Here is a 23,957-nt window from a genome sequence, read left to right on the forward strand (position 1 = left end):
TGTGGCAACATCACCGTGCTAAATGGGATAGATTCAGAACAGATCTAGCAGCTCAAAACTGGGCATCCATGAGGCGCTGTGGGCCATCAGCAGCAGCAAAATTGTATTCCAGCACAATCTGTAAACTCATGGCCCGGCATATTCCTCACTCTACCATTACCAACAAGCCAGGGGATCAACCCTGGTTCAATGAGGAATGTAGAAGAGCATGCCAAGAGCAGCACCAGGCATACCTAAAAATGAGTTGCAAACCCGGTGAAGCTACAACACAGGACTACATGCATGCTAAACAGTGGAAGCAACATGCTATAGACAGAGCTAAGCGATTCCACAACCAATGGATCAGATCAAAGCTCTGCAGTCCTGCCACATCCAGTCGTGAATGGTGGTGGACAATTAAACAACTAACGGGAGGAGGAGGCTCTGTGAACATCCCCATCCTCAATGATGGCAGAGTCCAGCACGTGAGTGCAAAAGACAGGCGTTTGCAGCCATCTTCAGCCAGAAGTGCCAAGTGGATGATCCATCTTGACCTCCTCCCGATAACCCCATCATCACAGAAGCCAGTCTTCAGCCACGTGATATCAAGAAACGGCTGAGTGCACTGGATACAGCAAAGGCCCCGACAACATCCCGGCTGTAGTGCTGAAGACTTGTGCTCCAAAACTAGCTGCGCCTCTAGCCAAGCTGTTCCAGTACAGCTACAACACTGGCATCTACCAGACAATGTGGAAAATTGTCCAGGTATGTCCTGTCCACAAAAAGCAGGGCAAATCCAATCTGGCCAATTACCGCCCCATCAGTCTACTCTCAGCCATCAGCAAAGTGATGGAAGGTGTCGTCGACAGTGCTATCAAGCGGCACTTACTCACCAATAACCTGCTCACCAATGCTCAGTTTGGGTTCCGCCAGGACTACTTGGCTTCAGACCTCATTACAGCCTTAGTCCAAAAATGGACAAAATGCTGAATTCCAGAGGTGAGGTGAGAGTGACTGCCCTTGACATCAAGGCAGCATTTGATTGAATGTGGCACCAAGGAGCCTTAGTAAAATTGAAGTCAATGGGAATCAGGGGGAAAACTCTCCAGTGGTTGAAGTCTTACCTGGCACAAAGGAAGATGGTAGTGGTTGTTGAAGGCCAATCATCTCAGCCCCAGGACATTGCTGCAGGAGTTCCTCAGGGCAGTGTCCTAGGCCCAACCATCTTCAGCTGCTTCATCAATGACCTTCCCTCCATCATGAGGTCAGAAATGGGGATGTTCGCTGATGATTGCAGAGTGTTCCCCTTGGCTATGTTTCTACTACAAGCCCCACCCAAACTGCCGCGGCAGCACTGTAGTCCTTATCACCAAATCGCACCATGTCCTCTCCTCCTTTGAGCATCTCACCCTGTTCCATCCCTCTCACCTCTCCTTTAAAAACCTCATTAATACTGGCCTCTAAGCCCCCGCTGCACTTTTCTCTGGTACTTCCCTCACTATTTTGCAACCCCTCAGATGATGAAGCAGTCTGTGCCCGCATGCAGCAAGGCCTGGTCAAGCAGGCTTGGGCTGATAAGTGGCAACTAACATTCGCGTCAGACAAGTGCCAGGCAATGACCATCTCCAACAAGAGAGAGTCTAACCACCTACTCTTGAAATTCAACGGCATTACCATCGTCGAATCCCCCACCATCAACATCCTGGGGGTCATCATTGACCAGAAACTTAAATGGACCAGCCACATAAATACTGTGGCTCAAGAACAGGTCAGAGGCTGGGTGTTCTGCGGCGAGTGACTCACCTCCTGACTCACCAAAGCCTTTCCACCATCTACAAGGCACACGTCAGGAGTGTGATGGAATACTCTCCACTTGCCTGGATGAGTGCAGCTCCAACAACACTCAAGAAGCTCGACACCGTCCAGGACAAAGCAGCCCACTTGAGTGGCACCCCATCCACCACCCTAAACGTTCACTCCCTTCACCACCGGCGCACAGTGGCTGCAGTGTGTACCATCCACAGGATGCACTGCAGCAACTCGCCAAGGCTTCTTCAACAGCACCTCCCAAACCCGCGAACTGTACCACCTAGAAGGACAAGGGCAGCAGGCACATGGGAACAACACCACCTGCACGTTCCTCTCCAAGTCACACACCATCCCGACTTGGAAATATATCGCCGTTCCTTCATTGTCGCTGGGTCAAAATCCTGGAACTCCCTTCCTGACAGCACTGTGGGAGAACTTTCACCAGACAGACTGCAGCGGTTCAAAAAGGCAGCTCACCACCACCTTCTCACGGGTAATTAGGGATGGGCAATAAATGCTGGCTTTGCCAGTGACGCCCACATCCCATGAATGAATTTTTAAAAATGGGCCACTACACCATGCCCCTTATCAAAGCCTCTCTGCTTGGCTATGTTTCCACTACAAACCGCACCCAAACTGCCACTGCGGCACTGTAGCCCTTATCATCAAATCACACCTTGTCCTCTCCCCCTACTTCACTAGTATCTGCTCCTCCTTTGAGCATCTCACCCTATTCCATCCCTCTCACCCCTCCTTTAAAATCCTCATTGTCTACTGGCCACTAAGCCCCCGCTGCACTTTTTTCTGGTACGTCCCTCACTATTTCACCAAAGTTACAGCAGGAGATTGACGAATTCCCATGGAAATTTTACTCGGCATCTGCAGTTGTATCACTTTTTGCTTGTACTGTTTAATTCACTGCTACTTCTCTCAGGAACAGAAGTTCTGTTCATCTCTTTAGCGTGATTTACTTTTTTCCTCTTTTAACGTGTTCACCTTCATTGCTATCCTTCTCTCTTCTTTTACAATCACATCTCTTTTCTCAGCAGCTGTCTTCGAGCTCTGACTCATGTCACATCTCTAATTTCGCCCTTCCTCTTTCCGAACCACCCACAACCCACCAACTACGGCCAACCTCTCCAGGTGGTTATGAACTGCTTTCTCCCTTGAGCAGAATGCAGATTGTGCAAATGGACCCTGGTTGTCATGAGATTCTGTAGAGCCCAGGTGACAGCAGGCAGACCATAATAAGGTGATGTGATGTGCACAAAACAAACAAGTGCAAACCAGGTACAACTATCATGTAAGACAATGGGCATGATTTTAAATGGGAAAAATGGGTGGGTTGGGGGCGGGGCAGTAAAAATTTTTTAAATCTAAAACCCCCCCCCAACCCGCCCACTTCCAGTTTTCAAGGAGGCAGGACGAGCGTCAGGCGACCAACCCGCTCTCAGGAGGCGGGTTGGTCAGTTAAAGCTTTCAAGGAGGCTGCGGGCCTCCATTTCGAAAGGCTTTTTGTTTATAACGCCTGGGGGCCGGGATTCCTGGGCCTTCTACTTCACACCACGAGGTGGCGAGAAGGACTGAAACAGCAGACAAGTGTCTTTATAGCACAGTTTGTGGGCCCAGAGGAGCAGGAGTGCTTCCCTCAGGCCCAACAAGCCTACCTGCAGCGACCATACAAATGCGATCGACTGACCTCCCTACAATCTCTAACCACCACCCCCCCCACCACTATCTCTGCCCCCGCTGCGATCTCCGATCCCGACCCCCGATGACTGACCGCCCTCCGGTGAAATGACTCCCGATGACTGAACCCCGACACCCCCGTGACCCCCAATGACTGACACCCTTCCCCTCCCCCAATGACTGAGCCCTACCGGTGACTCCCCCCACAATCCAACATTTACCTGAACACGTCCTCTCCCCTCTTCTTCTCCCGTCCGACTGAGACCAGCCTGTCAATCAGGCTGGCCTGTTGGGTGGGAAACAGTCAAAAAAAAAGACGTCCTTACATCAAAATCATAAGGACGTCCGGGAAACCCATTCTTCCGGGTTTTCTGACAGGAATTTCACCACCACCTTCGCACCCCCAGTAAAATCATGCCCAGTGAATGAAGCTGAAATTGGAGGCGAAAGCCTAACATGATAACAACACAACAGATCCCCCAGGATATTAATGGAAAGCTCTTCAAGCAGTACAATACAGTGAGGAAAAGCTGGTCATAAGTGATAAACAAATGCATTGCTGGTGTGTCAATTTCAATCTCCTTTCTTTGGCTGCCCTGGTAAGGTCATTAAACTATTTGTGGCACTGAGTGGCTGACTGAGGGGTTGTAGTGGTGGCACTTACTGCCAGGAAACCTCCATTTACCACGCCTGCACTTTACCCGTGGATATTTTCCTACAGTCTGAGCCTGACAGGGCTTCCCTCCTCCCCCAAACCTTACTGAGGAGAGCTTCTCTGGAACAATCTGAAAATGTTTTGGGTTCTGTGTCCTGCTGCTGATATTGTGCTCAGTACTCTGTGTGCCTTCTTCTCCTCTTCACTTTTTGTTCCCAGTGATGCTGGGCTTTTTAAGCTCTGGAGGCATTTAAAGCCAACAGGAGCTTCTATTTCCTGATCTCCCAGTGACGAGCTGTCAGTCAGAGGTGGTGTTCTTCCTGGAGGGGGGTCTTAATCATGTGAAGTGTGCTAAACCCATAAATAAGACAGTCAGCAGTGGTGGTGGAAAACTTGCCCCATCACACTTCCAGCAAACAATTTACCTATGAGGAAAATCTAGGATTCTGAGTGTTTTAATTGTGCTCCATAATATACTATGTATAGTTAGAATTTTGTTCATCTTGTACAGTACTGTTAAATCAATAAATCCTTTCCTTCAATGTCTCATGAGAAATTTCTCCATCACTTCCTGTTCTCCAAATCGTACCAATGACATAGGTAGAAAGAGGGATGAGGTCCTGCAGGCAGATTTTAAGGAGTTAGGAAAGAAAGTAACAAGCAGGACCTCAAAAAGGTAGTAATATCCGGATTACTCCCGGTGTCACACGCTAGCGACTATAGAAATGGAAAGATAGGGCAGATGAATGCGTGGCTCGAGAAATGGTACAGGGGGAGGGAGTTAGATTCCTGGGGCATTGGTACCAGTTCTGGGGGAGGTGGGACCTGTACAGGCCGGATGGGTTGCATCTCAACGGAGCTGGGACCAATATCCTCACGGGGAGGTTCGCTAGTGCTGTTGGGGGGGGGGGGGGGGGGGGGGAAGGAGGAGGTTAAACTAATTTGGCAGGGGGATGGGCAGCAAGATGTAGCAATGGAAAGGAGAAACAAGGATTGGGAGAGAAAGGTAGCACTAGAAGAAGAAAGTGTACGGTATTAGGTGGGATCAGAGTAAGAGAGAGTACAAGAAAATCTAACATTGGTTTACAGTGCATGTGTGGTGAACAAGGTTGGTGAGCTGCAGGCACAAATAGCCACATGGGAATATGATGTTGTACGAACATACGAATTAAGAGCAGGAGTAGGCCATTTGGCCCCTCGAGCTTGTTCTGCCATTTGATAAGATAACGGCTGATCTGATTGTGACCTCAACCCTACTTTCCAGTCTACCTACTAAAACCTTTGATTCCCTTGTTAATCAGAAATCTAACTCAGCCTTAAAAATATTGAATGACCCTGCCTCCACCGCTCTCTGGGGAAGGGAGTTCCACAGACTCAGGACACTCTGAGGAAAAATTTCTCCTCACCTCCATCTTAAATGGGAGACCCCATTTTTTAAACTGTGTTCCTAGTTCCAGTCTCTCCCACAAGGGGAAACATCCTCTCAGCGTTGACCCCTTCTAGTCCCCTCAGGATCTTATATGTTTCAATAAGATCACCTCTCATTCTTCTAAACTCCAATGTATACAGGCCCAACTTGTCCAACCTTTTCTCATAAGATAACCCCCTCATCCCAGGAATCAGTCAAGAGAACCTTCTCTGAACTGCCTCTAAAGCAATTGTGTCCTTTCTTAAGTAAGGAGACAAAAACTGCACACAGTATTCCAGATGTGGTCTCACCAATGCCCTGTACAACTGTAGCAAAACATCTCTACTTTTATATTCCATTCCCCTTGCAATAAATGACAACATTCCATTTGTCTTTCTAATCACTTGCTGTATCTGCATACTAACCTTCTGTGATTCATGTGCTAGGACACCCAGATCCCTCTGTACCTCAGAGTTCTGCAATCTCTCTCCATTTAAATATACTGCTTTTCTATTCCTCCTGCCAAAGTGCACAAGTTCACATTTTCCCACATTATACTCCCTGCCAAATTTTTGCCCACTCACTTAACCTATCTATATCCCTTCACAGACTCCATATGTCTTCTTCACAACTTACTTTCCTACCTACCTTTGCGTCACCAGCAAATTTAGCAACCATACATTCGGTCCCTTCATCCAAGTCATTGATATCGATTGTAAATAGTTGAGGCCCTTGCACTGATCCCTGTGGCACTCCACTCATTACATCTTGCCAACCTGAAAATGACCCATTTATGCCCACTCTCTGGTGATAAGGGCAGGATTGGGTACTAAATATTTCTGGATACAAGATGTCGAAGAAAGGGGAAGGAGGGCTTGGCAGTATTGATCAAGGTGAATATTGCAGTGCTGGAGGGAAAGGATGTCCTAGAGGGGTAAAGGACAGAATCTATTTGGTTAGAGTTAAGAAACAATAGAGGTGCCATTACACTACTGGGTGTACTCTATAGGCCACCAACTATTGGGAAGGATACAGAGGAGAAAATTTGCAGGGAAATTACAGAGGTGCATAAGCGATAGAGTAGTGATAATGGGGGACTTCAACTATCCTAACGAAGGGCCTCTATCCGTGCCGTATAACTATGAGATTGGGATAGTAATAATAAGGGGAAAAGAGGGGGAGGAATTTTTGAAGTGTGTCAGGTTGATAGCACAAGTGAGAGCCAGGCTGAATATAGAAAGTTCAGAGGGGAAGTGAAACAGGAAATAAGAGGGGCAGAGAGAGAGTATGAGAATAGACTGACAGCCAACATAAAAGGGAATCCAAAAGTCTTCTATAGGCATGCAAACAGTAAAGGGTAGTAAGGGGAGGGGTGGAGCCAATTAGGGACCAAAAAGGAGATCTACTCATGGAGGCAGAGGGCATGGCCAAGGTACTAAATGAGTACTTTGCATCTGTCTTTACCAAAGAAGATGATGGTGCCAGAGTCTCAGTAAACGAAGATATAGTTGAGATACTGCAAGGGCTAAAAATTGAGAAAGAGGAGGTACTAGAAAGGTTGGCTATGCTGAAAGTAGATAAGTCACCCGGTCCGGATGGGATGCATCCTAGGTTGCTGAGGGAAGTAAGGGTGGAAATTGCGGAGGTAGTGGCCATACATCCTTAGATACAAGGGTGGTGCCAGAGGGGCCTAGATAGAGTAGACAGGAAGTACCTGTTTCCCCTAGCAAAGAGTTCAAGAACTAGAGGACATAGATTTAAGCTGATTGGCGGAAGGATTAGAGGGGACATGAGGAAAAACTTTTTTACCTAGAGGGTGGTGGGTGTATGGAATTCGCTGCCAAATTGGTGGTAGAGGCAGGGACCCTCAACTCTTTTAAAAGTACCTGGACCTGCACCTGAAGTGCTGTAAGCTGCAGGGCTATGGACCGGGTGCTGAAAGGTGGGATTAGAATGGGCACTTGGTTGTTCTTCAAGCCGGCGTGGACACGATGGCCCCCTTCTGTGCTGTATCTTTTCTATGGTTCTATAGGACTGGAGAATTGAAAATGTTACACCCTTGTTCAAAAAAAGGGTGTAAGGATAAACCCAGTAACTATAGGCCAGTCAGTTTAACCTCGGTGGTGGAGAAGCTTTTAGAAACAATAATCCGGGACAGAATCAGTAGTCACTTGGACAAGTGTGGATTGATTTGGGAAAGCCAGCACGGATTTGTTAACGGCAAATCGTGTTTAACTAACCTGATAGAGGGTAGAAGAGGGCAATGCAGTTGATGTGGTGTATATGGACTTTCAAAAGACGTTTGATAAAGTGCCACATAATAGGCTTGTCATCAAGATTGAAGCCCATGGAATAAAAGGGGCAGAAGCAGCATGGATACAGAATTGGCTAAGTGACAGGAAACAGACAGTAGTGGTGAACAGTTGTTTTTCGGACTGGAGGGAGGTGTACAGTGGTGTTCCCCAAGGGTCGCTACAAGGACCGCTGCTTTTCTTGATATATATTAATGACTTGGACTTGGGTGTACAGGGCACAATTTCAAAATTTGCAGATGACACAAAACTTGGAAGTGTAGTGAACAGTGAGGAGGACAGTGATATAGACAGGCTGGTGGCATGGGCGGACACATGGCAGATGAAATTTAACGCAGAAAAATGCAAAGTGATACATTTCGGTAGGAAGAATGAGGAGAGGCAATATAAACTAAAGGGCCCAATTCTAAAAGGGGTACAGCAACAGAGAGATCTGGGGGTACACAAATTGTTGGAAGGTGGCAGGGCAGGTTGAGAAAGCGGTTAAAAAAGCATACAGAATCCTGGGCTTTATAAATAGAGGCTTAGAGTACAAAAGCAAGGAAGTCATGATGCACCTTTATAAAACACTGGTTCAGCCACAACTGGAGTATTGTGTCCAGTTCTGGGCACCGCACTTTAGGAACGGCATGAAGGCCTTAGAGAGGGTGCAGAAGAGATCTACTAGGATGATTCCAGGGATGCGGGACTTTAGTTACGTGGATAGATTGGAGAAGCTGGGGTTGTTCTTCTTGTAACAGAGAAGGTTGCGAGGAGATTTGATAGAGGTATTCAAAATCATGATAGAGAGAAACTGTTTCCATTAGCGGAAGGGTCACGAACCACAGGGCATAGATTTAAAGTGATTGGCAAAAGAAGCAAAGGTGACATAAGGAAAACCTTTTTTACACAGCGAGTGGTTATGATCGGGAATGCACTGCCAGGGAGGGGGATGGAGGCAGATTAAATCATGGCCTTCAAAAGGGAAGTGGATAAGTACTTGAAAGGAAAAAAATTGCAGGGCTATGGGGATAGGGCAGGGTAGGGGGAATAGCTGGATAGCCCTTGCATACAGCCGGCACGGACTCGATGGGCTGAATGGCCTCCTTCCATGCTGTAATCGTTTCTATGATTCTGTGAAAGCTGGGACTCACCACTTAGCTTAATTGCTAAAAGCAATTGTCTCTTTTGCTGAGGAAGCACTAGCCCATTGCACTCCTAGTGCCATTAGCCTGAAGGCATTTTGCTCGTGATCTTTATAGTTTTAGCTATAAAATGGACTGAATCTATCTTTACAACATTGAGTCATGTCATTGAAATCAGACTGCAAATGTTCTATAAGCAAGCAGCCAAGTATGGAGCATGGACCATATGAATAACTATTGCCTATATATCTTATTTTTCAATACTTCTAGAATCATAGAATCTTACTATCCCTGCTGCTCAATAACTCAGCACAGAATAAGTAGGCAGATACACATGTACAAAAACTCCTATAAAACTGGTTCTCAAAATCTTGGTGCCCACCTTAGAATCATAGTTTCTTACAGCACAGCTATCCAATTAGTTCAACTCTCCTGATCTTTCCCCATAGCCCTGTAATTTTTTCTTTTTCAATTATATATCCAACACCCTTTCAGGCAGTGCATTCCGTAACAACTCACTACTTAAAAAAAAATCATCTCCCCTCTGGTTTTTTTGCCTATCATCTTAAATCTGTGTTCTCTGGTTACCAACTCACCCACCAGTGGAAACACTTTATTTGCTTGATCAAAACCCCTCATGATTTTCAACACCTCTATTAAATCTCCCCATAACCTTCTCTGCGCTAAGGAGAACAATCCCAGCTTCTCTAGTCTCTCCATATAACTGAAGCCCCTCATCCCTGGTATAATTCTGGTAAATTTCCTCTGCATCCTCTCCAAGGCCTTGACATCCTTCCTTAAGTGTGGTGCCCAGAATGGGACATAATACTCCAGCTAAGGCCGAACCAATGATTTAGAAAGGTTCAGGATAACTTCCTTGCTTCTCATTCTTCCTCCCAAAATGCATCACTTCACACTTCCCTGCTTTAAATTTCATCTGCCATGTCTTCCAATTTCACCAGTCTGTCTCTGACCTCCTGAAGTCTGCTACAATCCTCCTCACTGTTTACTACGTTTTCAAATTCTGTGTCATCTGCAAACTTTGAAATGGTGCCCCCTGGTCATTAATATATATCAAAAAGAGCAGTGGTCCTAATACCAACCCACTGTATACTTCCCTCCAGTCTAAAACATAACCATTCACCACTACTCTCTGCTTTCTATCTCTTCAGCCAATTCTGTATCCATACTGCCATTGCTCCTTTAATCCCATGGACTTCAATTTTGCTAACAAGTCTATTATGTGGCACTTTATCAAACATCAACTGCACTACCTTCATCAACCCTCCCCATTATTTCATCGAAGAACTCAATCACATTTGTCAGACATGACTTGCCTATGATAAATCCGTGTTGGCTGTCATTAAGGTGCTGTCGAAGGCTTCTTCAACAGCACCTCCCAAACCCGCGACCTGTACCACCTGGAAGGATAAGGGCAACAGGCACATTGGAACAACACCACCTGAACGTTCCCCTCCAAGTCACACACCATCCCAACTTGGGTATATCGCTGTTCCTTCATTGTCGCTGGGTCAAAATCCTGGAACTCCCTACCTAACAGCACTGTGGGAGAACCTTTACGACACGGACTGCAGCGGTTCAAGGCGGAGGCTCATCACCACCTTCTCAAGGGCAATTAGGGATGGGCAATAAATGCTGGCCTTGCCAGCGATGCCCACATCCCATGAGCGAATTAAAAAGAATTTTAAAAATTAATTAACCCATGTTTTTCTAAGTGAAAGTAAAGTTTGTCTCGGATTATGGCCTCTGGGAGTTTCCCCACCAACATTAGGCTGACTAGCCTGTAGTCACTGGGTTTATCCCTATCCCCATTTTTGAACATGGCCACTGATACAGTTTTACTGAATGCTGTGACTATAAAGAACTGAACTGGAAATCCAACCACCTCCTCGTGCTGAATCGGTTTACGAGCTAACCAATCAGCTTCTTGTAAAAGTTTTGCCTATCAACAACAAGCAGATGTACAGCTTAATATGTATTATCTACTGGCACTCAATAGATATCAGATATAAAATACCAACGCAACTTTAGGAGATGCAATGAGGCGTTTCCTGCGGCTATGGGCCAACAGGCCTGCCCTCTGCTCCAGTGGCCTTTGCAACACCGAGATGAGATTTCTTTTATTTGTTCATGGGATGTGGGTGTCGTCGGCAAGGCCAGCATTTATTGCCCATTCCCTAATTGCCCTTGAGAAGGTGCTGGTGAGCTGCCTTCTTGAACTGCTGCAGTCCGTGTGGTGAAGGTTCTCCCACAGTGCTGTTCGGGAGGGAGTTCCAGGATATTGGCCCAGCGACGATGAAGGAATGACGATATATTTCCAAGTCGGGATTGCTTGGAGGGGAACGTGCAGGTGGTGTTGTTCCCATATGCCTGTTGCCTTTAACCTTCTAGGTGGTAGAGGTCACGGGCTTGGGAGGTGCTGTCGTAGAAGCCTTGGTGAGTTGCTGCAGTGCATCCTGTAGATGGTACACACTGCAGCCACAGTGCGCCGGTGGTGAAGGGAGTGAATGTTTAGGGTGGTGGATGGGGTGCCAATCAATCAGGCTGCTTTGTCCTGGATGGTGTCGAGCTTCTTGAGTGTTGTTGGAGCTGCACTCATCCAGACAAGTGGAGATTATTCCATCACATTCCTGACTTGTGGCTTGTGGATGGTGGAAAGGCTTTGGGGAGTCAGGAGGTGAGTCACTCGCTGCAGAATACCTAGCCTCTGACTTGCTCTTGTAGCCAAAGTATTTATGTGTCTGGTCCAGTTAATTTTCTGGTCAATGGTGACACCTCTAGGATGTTGATGGTGGGGGATTCGGCGATGGTAATGCCGTTGAATGTCAAGGGGAGGTAGTTAGACTCTCTCTTGTTGGAGATGGTCATTGCCTAGCACTTGTCTGGCGCGAATGTTACTTGCCACTTATCAGCCCAAGCCTGGATGTTGTCTACGTCTTGCTGCATGGGGGCACGGACTGCTTCATTATCTGAGGGGTTGCGAATGGAACTGAACACTGTGCAATCATCAGCGAACATCCCCATTTCTGACCTTATGGTGGAGGGAAGGTCATTGATGAAGCAGCTGAAGATGGTTTACTCTAATATAGCAAATCAATGCAATTTCTAGAGAAGACAAGACAAGCTGTCCAAAGGCCCCAAATACATACAATAATGAAGTTTGCCCCACTGAGGAGTGCAATCTTTTTTGCCCCCTATGCAGGCCCAGCACAAAACCCCACACCGGGGCAGGGATCAAACTCCCAATTTCCTGTTCCCTCCAGGCTTGTGCCTGCACTGCTGGTACAAAGGAATTAAATTCTAGGCCCTCTGAAGTTACTGCAGTCGATATTCATTTGACAGTTCAAAATCTCCTCACCAGGAGGCGGCCTGGTATTATCCCCATCAGGTTTTGCACAACTGCATTTTTTTTTGGCGGGGAGGGAGGAAGACTGGAACACTTTTCCCAATTCTATTACCCTGTGCCAGCAACAAGTACTGCCAGGTTAGTTAAAGCACCAGAGTGAATTTCTTCACTTCCGACACCTGCAGTTCTCACGGCCTGAGTGAGATTAGAAACAGTGCCAGTTATTCTCAAATTGGGGGCAATTATATTCTGTTAGTCTGTGCCCACCAGAAACTGGGTTGATACTGCTGAGACACCAATAACCTGCTCACCAATGCTCAGTTTGGGTTCCGCCAGGACCACTCAGCTCCAGACCTCATTACAGCCTTGGTCCAAAAATGGACTAAAGAGCTGAATTCCAGGTGAGGTGAGAGTGACTGCCCTTGACATCAAGGCAGCATTTGACCGAGTGTGGCACCAAGAAGCCCTAGTAATATTGAAGTCAATGGGAATCAGGGGAAAAACTCTCCAGTGGCTGGAGTCATACCTAGCACAAAGGAAGATGGTAGTGGTTGTTGGAGGCCAATCATCTCAGCCCCAGGACATTGCTGCAGGAGTTCCTCAGGACAGTGTCCAAGGCCCAACCATCTTCAGCTGCTTCATCAATGACCTTCCCTCCATCATAAGGTCAGAAATGGGGATGTTCGCTGATGATTGCACAGTGTTCAGTTCCATTCGCAACCCCTCAAATAATGAAGCAGCCCGAGCCCGCATGCAGCAAGACCTGGACAACATCCAGGCTTGGGCTCATAAGTGGCAAGTAACATTCGCACCAGACAAGTGCCAGGCAATGACCATCTCCAACAAGAGAGTCTAACCACCTCCCCTTGACATTCAACATCATTACCATCACCGAATCCCCCACCATCAACATCCTGGGGGTCACCATTGACCAGAAACTTAACTGGACCAGCCATATAAATACTGCGGCTACAAGAGCAGGTCAGAGGCTGGGTATTCTGTGGCGAGTGATTCACCTCCTAACTCCCCGAAGCCTCTCCACCATCTACAAGGCACGAGTCAGGAGTGTGATGGAATACTCTCCACTTGCCTGGATGAGTGCAGATCCAACAACACTCAAGAAGCTCGACACCATCCAGGACAAAGCAGCCCGCTTGATTGGCACCCCATCCACCACCCTAAACATTCACTCCCTTCACCACCGGCGCACTGTGGCTGCAGTGTGTAACATCCACAGGATGCACTGCAGCAACTCGCCAAGGCTTCCTCGACAGCACCTCCCAAACCCACGACCTCTACCACCTAGAAGGACAAGAGCAGCAGGCACATGGTAAAAACACCACCTGCACGTTCCCCTCCAAGTCACACACCGTTCCTTCATCGTCACTGGGTCAAAATCCTGGAACTCCCTTCCTAACAGCACTGTGGGAGAACCTTCACCACACGGACTGCAGCGGTTCAAGGCGGCGGCTCACCACCACCTTCCCAAGGGCAATTAGGGATGGGCAATAAATGCCGGCCTCGTCAGTGACGCCCACATCCCACGAAAAAATAAAAAACACATTTCCCTTATATCCAGGAGAGAATGGGAACTCTCATCTTGTTCGTCAGACCTGGATTTGAACCCAGAACCCAAGCTAGGGTCTAATTCAGTGGACTACCAATTCTAATCGCAAGTGCCATACAGTTTTCTAGAATCTGATGTCCCCCCAAAAGAAGAGGCTGTGTAATCAAGATAACTCCAACACTTAACAATGGAGTGGGTCCCAGTGTGATGAAAAATAGATTCTTATGTTGATATTGGAATATCTGTTGACCCCACTGCTTTACCTCTGGAAGAGAAATTATGATAATTAATTTTTGGGCTTATATTAAATGATAAAAATACTGTAATTAACAATTCTAAAAAAACTGCATCAGAAACACTAATTCAGCTTTACACATCTTATGAGGCCTAGTGTTACTATGGTTGCTTTCAGCAAGATCACATACAAATATGAACAATTGGCTGGTGGCTGTCAGGACTGCTTTTCATACCAGGCAAACATGCTCCAGAATTTGCATTGAGCCCAAATATAAAAAGATAGATGAGTAAGCAAATTACCCATTAATATAACATTAGAGCATGTGCTCTAATACATATGAACGAATGTGAACTCATTCTGTTAATTGAATGGTTTCAGGTATTTATTTCATCGTGTGAATGTAGACTCATTTATAAATCATGTTCTTATGCTCTTTGTTAATTTATCCAAATCCTTCATAATTTTGAACACTTCCATCAAATCTTCTCTCAACCTTCCCTGCTCTAAGGTGAACAACCCCAGCTTCTCCAGTCTATCCACGTAACTGAAGACCCTCATCCCTGGAACCATTCTAGTAAATCTTTTCTGCACCCTCTCGAAGGCCTTCACATCCTTCCTAAAGTGCGGTGCCCAGAATTGGACACAATACTCCAGTTGTGGCCGATCCAGTATTTTATAAAGGATCAACATAACTTCCTTGCTTTTGTACTCTATGCCTCTATTTATAAAGCCAAGGATCCCGTATGCTTTTTTAAACCATTTTCTCATCCTGCCCTGCCACTTCCAAAGATTTGTGCACATATATACCCCCAGGTCTCTCTGTTCCTGCACCACCTTCAGAATTGTACCATTTAGTTTATGTTGCCTCTAGTCATTCTTCCTGCCAAAATGAATCACTTTGCACTTCTCTGCATTAAATTTCATCTGCCATGTGTCTGCCCATTCCACCAGATTGTCTATGTTCTCTTGAAGTCTATTACTATCCTCTTCACTGTTTGCTACCCTTCCAAGTTTTGTGTCATCTGCAAATTTTGAAATTGTGCCCTGTTCACCCAAGTCCAAGTCATTAATACATATCAAGAAAAGCAGTGGTTCTAGTACCGACCCCTGGGGAACACCACTATTTACCGCCCTCCAGTCTGAAAAACAACCGTTCACCGCTACTCTCTATTTCCTGTCACTTAGCCAATTTCGTATCCATGCTGCCACTGCCCCTTTTATTCCATGGGCTTTAATTTTGCTGACAAGCCTATTATGTAGCACTTGATTAAACGTCTTTTTATACACCGCATCAACCGCATTGCCCTCATCAACCCTCTCTGTTACCTCATCAAAAAACTCAATCAAGGTAGTTAAACACGATTTGCCCTTAACAAATCCGTGCTGGCTTTCCTTTATTAATCCACACTTGTCCAAATGACTGTTAATTTTGTCCCGGATTATTGTTTCTAAAAGCTTCCCCACCACCAAGGTTAAACTGACTGGCCTGTAGTTGTTGGGTTTATCCTTACACCCTTTTCTGAACAAGAGTGTAACATTTGCAATTCTCCAATCCTCTGGTAGCATCCCCGTATCTAAGGATGTTTGGAAGATTATGGCAATTTCCACCCTTACTTCCTCAGCAACCTAGGATGCATCCCATCCGGTCCGGGTGACATGTGTACTTTAAGCATAGCCAGCCTTTCCTGTACCTCCTCTATCAATTTTTAGCCCAACCAGTATCTCAACTACCTCCCCTTTTACTGTGATTTTGGCAGCATCTTCTTCCTCAGTAAAGACAGATGCAAAGTATTCATTTATTACCTCAGCCATGCCCTCTGCCTCCATGAGTAGATCTCCTTTTTGGTCCCTAATTGTCCCTACCTCTCCTCTTACTACCCATTTACTATTTATATGCCTATAGAAGATTTTTGGATTCCCTTTTATGTTAGCCGCCAGTCTATTCTCATATTCTCACTTTGCCCCTCTTATTTCCTTTTTCACTTCTCTGTACTTTCTATATTTAGCCTGGTTCTCACATGTATCAACCACCTGACAACTGTCACACACACCCTTTTTCCGTTTCATCTTACTCTCTATCTCTTTCGTCATCCAGGGAGCTCTTTGGTTGCCCTAACTTTCCCCTTCATGGGAATGTACCTAGACTGTACCCACACCATCTCCTCTTTAAAGGCCGCCCATTGTTCGATTACAGTTTTACCTGCCAATCTTTGACTCCAATTTACCCGGGTCAGATCCATTCTCAACCCACTGAAATTGGCCCTCCTCCAATTAAGTATTTTTACTCTAGATTGCTCCTGGTGCTTTTCCATAACTAATCTAAACCTTATGATACAATGATCACTGTTCCCTAAATGTTCCCCCACTGACACTTGCTCCACTTGACCCATCTCATTCCCTAGAATCAGATCCAGCAATGCCTCCTTCCTTGTTGAGAATCTTACAATACCAGGTTAGAGTCCAACAGTTTTATTTGTTGGACTATAACCTGGTGTTGTAAGATTCCTTACATTTGTACACCCCAGTCCATCACCGACATCTCCACATCATCCTTCCTTGTTGGGCCAGAAGCATACTGGTTAAGAAAGTTCTCCTGAACACACTTCAGAAATTCATCCCCCTCTTCGCCCTTCACACTATTACTATCCCAGTCTATATTAGGATAGTTGAAGTCCCCCATTATCACTACTCTATAGTTCTTGCACCTCGCTAATTTCTCTGCAAATTTGCTCCTCTATATCATTCCCACTAGTTGGTGGCCTACAGAATACCCCCAGTAGTGTAATAGCACTGCTATTGTTTCTTAACTCTAACCAAATAGATTCTGTCCTCGACCCCTCAAGGACATCCTCTCTCCAGCACTGCAATATTCTCCTTAATCAATACTGCCACCCCACCTTCTTTCTTTCCTGAACACCTTGTATCCAGGAATATTTAGTACCCAATCCTGCCCTTTTGAGAGCCAGGTCTCTGTTATCACCACAACATCATATTCCCATGTGGCTATTTGTGCCTGCAGCTCTCCACCCTTATTTACCACACACATGCATTGTAAACCTATCTTCGACCTTCTTGTATTCTCTCTTAGTCTGATCCCACCTAATACTGTACTATTTCTTACTCTAGTGCTATCTGTCTCTCCCAATCCTTTGTGCACCTTGGTTCTCCTTTCTAATGCTATATCCTGGTGCCCACCCCCCTGCCAAATTGGTTGAAATAAAAGTATAGAACAATTTCGAGAGACTATATAAAGTCAGTGTTATCATTTTGGGGTCTGCCATAGAGAGAAACTATTTCCTCTGGTGGGAGCGTCCAGAACAAGGGGGAATAACCTTAAAAATTAAATGGCTTAAAACGTTTTTAAAAATTCGTTCATGGGATGTGGGCGTCGCTGGCGAGACCGGCATTTATTGCCCATCCATAATTGCCCTCGAGAAGGTGGTGGTGAGCCGCCTTCGTGAACTGCTGCAGTCCGTGTGGTGAAGGTTCTCCCACAGTGCTGTTAGGAAGGGAGTTCCAGGATTTTGACCCAGCGACGATGAAGGAACGACGATATATTTCCAAGCCGGGATGATGTGTGACTTGGAGAGGAACGTGCAGGTGGTGTTCTTAAATGGCTAGGCCATTCAGGGGTGATGTCATACAAATGGTCGTGGAAATCTGGAACTGAAAAGCTGTTGAGGCTAGGTCAATTGAGAATTTCAAAACTGAAATTGATAGATTTTTGTTAGGCAAGGGTATTAAGGGTTTATGGAACCAAGGCGGGTAGATGGTGTTACGGTATAGATAGGCCATGATCTAATTGAATGGCGGAACAGGCACAAGGGGCTGAATGGCCTACTCCTGTTCTTATGTTGATACCTTCTAGGGTTCAGTGATGTTACTCGCTCTCATAATTAGTCAAGTGTCTTATTTTTCTGGGAATTTACTCACTCTGCCTCATAGCTACATACTTGGTGAGACAAGGCCATATACAAATCTAAAAGCTGTCTTATTTCGCTGTGAGTGAACAACATTTATGAGCAGATTCACTTAGACTTGCTAATACTGACCAAAGATTAAGGGCATGATTTTAGCTCGGAGCCGGAACGCAGCACGTCCATAGATATTCACGTGGGGAATCCGGAAGCCAAATGAGTGCGTCGCAATCTGCGGTCACAACTCAATTGAAGGTAAGTATTTGTGCATCCAGGTTTCCCACACGCCAGGCAGCCAGATTGGCGGGCTGGCTGCTTGTCGGGAGGGAAAGAAGCCGCGAATCGGGGGGAGGGAGAGAGAAAGAGATTCTGGTCCATGGAACAAATCTGAGGGTGGGGGTGGTGGACGACATCAGATAGGCCTGGGAGAAGATAGAATTTAAAGATACACACAGTTCATTGTAAATATCACAATTCCAAACCAGTACAATTCAAAACCAAAACACCACAGATCGTACACAAAGCAATCTCATTATTACAATTCAACACAGTATTTCTTATGACTCATGGTGTACAATACAAGGTGGGGTGGCCTTACATGGTGGCCCTTCCCCATGGAGCTTTTGCGTAGGTCGCACCTCGCCTCAGCGCATCCCACAGCATGTACCCTTGCACCTGGGAGCGTGCCAATCGGCAACACTCAGTCATTGACAGATCCTTCAGCTGGAAGACCAGCACGTTTTGGACAGACCAAAGGGTCTCCTTCACTGAGTTGGTGGTCTTCCAGCCACAGGTGATAACTGTCTCGGTGTGCATCCCAGCGAACAGCCCATAGAGCACAGTGTCCTGTGTTACTAAACTGTTTGGGATGAACCAGGACAGATACCAATGCATCGCTCTCTCCACACCCTCTGCACAAAGGGGCAGCCTATCAGGAGGTGGACGACAGTGGCCTCCCTGCTACAGCCTCGAGGGCAACTCGCGGTGGCGCTGAGGTTCAGTGTGTGTTGGAAGAACCACACTGGGAAGGCCTTTTCACACCATCCAGACTACATTCTGGTGCCTGTTGGTCAGTTCCGGCGACGAGGCGTTCTGCCAAATGACTTCGACCATCTGGTCGGGGAAGAAGCCAAATCGAGTCCACCTTCTCCGTTCCTTGCGGGACTCTTAGGACGTTTCGTGTCGACCACTGTCTGATGGCCTTGTGGTCAAAGGGGTTGCTCCTCAGGAACTTCTGCACCTAGGACAGGTGGTGGTGGGGCAGGGGGAGTAATGGTCCAGCTGGACAGGACGTCCTGCACCTGCTCGGCCAGACCCAGCCTTCCCAGTGTGTTGGACAGGTAGAAACTCAGCACGCAGTGACACTTGGTGTTTGCGCACTAGGGATCCACCATCGGGGGAGGGGGGGGGTGGGGGTGGGGGGGAGGGGGGGGGTGAGGCGGGGTGTGGGGAAAGAAGGTGTGCATTTGGTGATGCTGCAGGATGCTTCTGTATCGATATGGACCTCTCTAGACAGGGTACTACCCAGGTAGGTGAATCAGACCATATCCTGAAGCGTGTGATCATCAATAATAATGATAGGTGGAGTGTAATCTTTGCCCGGCGCTGGTTGGAAAAAAGTCTTTTTAAAGCTGATAGTCATGCCAAATTGCAGGCCAAGCTTTTGCAAAGTAGTTCATGATTGTTTGCATAGCATCCTGGGAGTGGGGCACAAGAGCACAATCAGCAAATAGGAATTCACAAAAAAGTTCTTCCAGCCCATCTTAGTTTTAGCTTGTGGTCCTTTACGGTTGTAGAGCTACCCATCTGTCCAGAATCTAATCTTGACTCAGATTTTGAAATTATTGAAAGCCACAAGAAACATAGAAACTAGGAGCAGGAGTAGGCCATTCGGTCCTTCGAGGCTGCTCCGCCATTCAGTATAACCATGGCTGATCCTCTATCTCAACACCATATTTCCGCTCTCTCCCCATACCCCTTGATGCCTTTTTTGTCTAGAAATCTATCTAGCTCCTTCTTAAATATATTCAGTGACTTGGCCTCCATCGCCTTCTGTGGTAGAGAATTCCACAGGTTCAACACCCTCAGTGAAGAAATTTCTCTTCATCTCAGTCCTAAATGTCCTACCCCGTATCATGAGACTGTGACCCCTCATTCTGGACCCCCCAGCCAGGGGAAACATTCTCCCTGCATCCAGTCTGCCTAGCCGTCAGAATTTTATACGTTTCAATGAGATCCCCTCTCATTCTTCTAAACTCGAGTGAATACAGGCCGAGTCGACCCAATCTCTCTTCATACGACAGTACTGCCATCCCAGGAATCGGTCTGGTGAACCTTCGCTGCACTCCCTCTATGGCAAGTATATCCTTTCTTAGATAAGGAGACCAAAACTGCACACAATACTCCAGGTGTGGTCTCACCAAGGCCTTGTATAACTGCAGTAAGACATCCTTGCTCCTATACTCAAATCCTCTTGCAATGAAGGCCAACATACCATTTGCCTTCCTAACTGCTTGCTGCACCTGCACGTTTGCTTTCAGTGACTGGAAAAATCAGTGACTGAAGCATAGCAGCAAACAAAATGCTGAAGAGTGATTGCGCAGGGATGCAAATAGATTCCTCGATGGTTATCACAGATAAAATGATTGCCCTTTCCTTTGTAGAGGTGAACAACTGAAGCATCTTTGAACTCTTTGGGGCTCTTTCCTGAGCGCCACATAGATTGAAGTGGTTTATTGAGGCATTTGACTAATTAGTCGCCACAAGCTTTGTATATCTCAGCTGGGGTTGCGTCAGAACCAGGTGCCTTCCCACTTGAGAGAAACTGGATGTCCTTTTCAGTCTCTGAGAGTCGGTTCTTTTGCAAGGATATAATTAATGGCACACTGAGGCAGCTGATCGATGGCCTCATCACGGATAGCTAATTTAGGAGGTTTTGGAAATGGTCAGCCCATCTTTTCAGGATCTGATTTTTGTCTGCGAGAAGAGTGGTTTCATCAGTGCTCACAACAGGGGTACAGCCACTAGATTATGGGTCATATACTGTTTTAAATGTATTAAGGAAGTTCTTCATGTCATTCTGGTCAGCAGAGGATTGCTCCACCAGGTGTCACACAATGCTTAGTTCAGTCTGGATTGGTTTACGAATGTCATCATAAGCTTGCTTTTTTTTGGTTGATGACTTGTCCTTGATCATAATGAATGCAGGTGGTGTTTCTCATCAAGTAGCCTTTTTAGATCATCATCACTTTCATCAAACCAGCCCTGGTGTTTACGGACAGTTTTCTGAGCTTCATTGTGGACTGGGTCTCTGAAGCTGTTCCAGTCAGCTTCAAAGTCACCAGAAGCCATACTGACAGTGATAAAATGGTTTTGAATAGCTGTGCACAGTTCTTTAATTGAGTAAACAAACTTGTTTGCGCTCACATTTCTTGGGTGCTTTGCCCTGGGGCATCCAAGGAGATTTAATGTGAACATTGAGTTTTGCATGAATGAGCCAATGGTCTGCCCAACATTCAGCACCTCTCATTGCTTTGGTGATCTTGACATCCTTGATATCCTTTTTCCTGATTAAGATGCCATCAATCAAATGCCTGTGTTTGGAACAAGGGTACATCCAAGCTGTCTTGTTTTTATTTGACAGCTGAATGATAGTGTTGGTGATGATAAGCCTGTGTTCAGCACATTTCCTTAGGAGCAGAAGGATATTGCTGCTGTAATTTTCACTTTAGGTAGATGCCAGCCAGAGGCCAGGCACTTTTCCTCATTTCTGAGCACTAAACTACATGGCAACAGTAATCAGCATCCTAGTAGGTCACCTGCCTGACCCCTCAGCCATATGTGTCACCCAGAAACACCCAAGGAGCACAACAAAGGAGAAACATACAGGGTACTTCAGCAATGAAAATCATTCAGTAAATAGCTGCCATTCAACGTAAACAAATCAACTAAATTTCCATAAATAAATACCAAACAACATAGCCCTACTTGTGTAAATAACTACAAAGTTCAATTTTTTTTATAACTATGGAACAAGCTTATCCAGGCTGTAAGTGATGGCAATAGATGTACAGCTTAAGTCAAATTCTATGTTAACTGTGAGAAAAATTAAGATAGTGTCAAAACTTAATATTACTTATTCTATACAATGCATTCACACCCAAACAAAAGTAGAACAAGCGAGAATTTATTACTTTACTTGTACAAGTGGAAGAGCACCTCAAGACAATGGTTGAGGATACATCTTCGCTGAGTTCAAGAAACAGCTCACGTTTATACAGCTCAGTAACAACGCCCACCTGTCACAGAATATGGGGGTACACGTACATTCTTTATTGGCTCAGGTAGTTGGTCAATCAAGTAGTGAGCCTGCCCTCCCGAACGTCCATAGCCCTTTATTACTTTGGCACGTAGGCCTGAGCATTCCCATCCTCCCCACATTTCTGTCCTGGTTATCAGTAGGGCTGAAGTCAGTCTCAAGGCCACATGGCCTTTCAAGAAACTGTATTCTCATTATAATTTTGTAGTCAGCAATACCCTTATCTGCTAAGGGGGGGGGGGGAGCAGACGGTACTAAGCACCTGCTCAGCTAACTTAATTATCAACATACCAAGGCTTAAACGTAATTACACAATTGTGCTTCTCTGTGTGCTGTAGCTAACCTATTATGTGAGTCAATAAAGAGTTAATATGGTCAAGTATCCCTTCATGCATTTCTACATTCGTGAGTTAGGTGTATTAGAGAGAGTTAATATGGTCAAGTATCCCTTTATGCATTTCCACAATAGTTATCTAATCTTTGGTAAGCATAGCAAATGTTTCTTTTTATTCGTTCATGGGATGTGGGCGTCGCTGGCGAGGCTGGCATTTATTGCCCATTCCTAATTGCCCTTGATATATAGTAGTGTGCACAATATGTGCAAATCTGCACATAAGTTCATAGTTAGTAAATTTAGTGTAAGATAGAACCATCAGGTTCCTATGGTTCCAATCAGATAGAGGTTTTTAGGTTCTTAGGACCATAACATGATGTGTGTGGCAGAAGCCAGGTCGAAGAACCACAGTTAAGAAAAGGAAAATAAAAACTTATTGAAGCTTAGAAATAGTGTGAAAACCTAAAAGAGGGAAACACAGGACAAACAAACAGCCGGTACGCAGAGACAGGAATTCAGGTGCAGATGTTGAATAAAGAGAATGGGTGTAGAGGGAGGAGAAAGGTAGAAATTTGTCTAAAGGGAACTGATATTTGAGGTACCCAGACAACACCCACAGGGAGCAGCCACATCCTCCATACATACCCTTCAAATTTCCTTCCCCATATGTTTAAGAAAAATACAAAGGATTGGGAAAGGTGGGAAGAAGAATCATCACACTTTCCCCAACACCGGAAAATGGCAAGCCCTGAACAAAATGGGGTAGAATCCCAGGAGAACCAGGTTCTGCTCTATTTTCCAGTTCCTCGACTGGACATTTGCTGAGTTTCCATCTTAGCCCCAACCAGAATTTCAGGCCCCTATGAATTTTTATTTTTCTGTCCCTTTGGATAGCAAACGTTAGCATTGAATGGGGCGGGATAGGGAGCTGGAAAGTCCTGCACAAACAAGACCCCGATGGTGTCTGGGTACTGTCTGTCAAGCATTTTGTAATGAGTTATTACTGATAATTAATTTGCAATAAAATCAATTTAAAACATGCAATTATTTCAGAGATGCTGCATCAGGCTGGGACATTTTAATAGTTTTTTTAAGGCTTGCTATAGATCTTTTCTTCCTGGCTGACTTTTTGATGTGATAGTTTGGAAATTGAACTTAAATAATAAATAACTACTTGTGAATCACTGGGTGACATTTTCTTCATGATTTAGAAAAATAGCACCCCTGGTGCAATGTTTCC

At 45.8% G+C, this 23,957-nt stretch overlaps 1 protein-coding gene across 5 annotated transcripts in view; it reads right to left on the reverse strand.

The window, feature by feature from the left end:
• Window positions 1-23,957, reverse strand: part of LOC137320893 (multiple C2 and transmembrane domain-containing protein 1-like) — a 603,286-nt gene that overhangs the window by 550,683 nt on the left and 28,646 nt on the right. The window contains exon 1 of one of the 5 annotated variants that reach the window (XM_067982850.1): window positions 2,110-2,178. The exons of 3 other annotated variants lie outside the window; for them this stretch is intronic. In XM_067982850.1, the coding sequence (XP_067838951.1) occupies window positions 2,110-2,139 (30 nt within the window). In that variant the 5' untranslated portion in view covers window positions 2,140-2,178. Of the gene's footprint in view, window positions 1-1,103; window positions 1,342-2,109; window positions 2,179-23,957 lie in introns of those variants that run through there. One more of the 5 variants, XM_067982854.1, reaches the window with a different exon arrangement.

The sequence above is a fragment of the Heptranchias perlo genome, chromosome 4 (genome assembly GCF_035084215.1).
Source record: "Heptranchias perlo isolate sHepPer1 chromosome 4, sHepPer1.hap1, whole genome shotgun sequence".
NCBI classification, from domain to species: Eukaryota; Metazoa; Chordata; class Chondrichthyes; order Hexanchiformes; family Hexanchidae; genus Heptranchias; species Heptranchias perlo.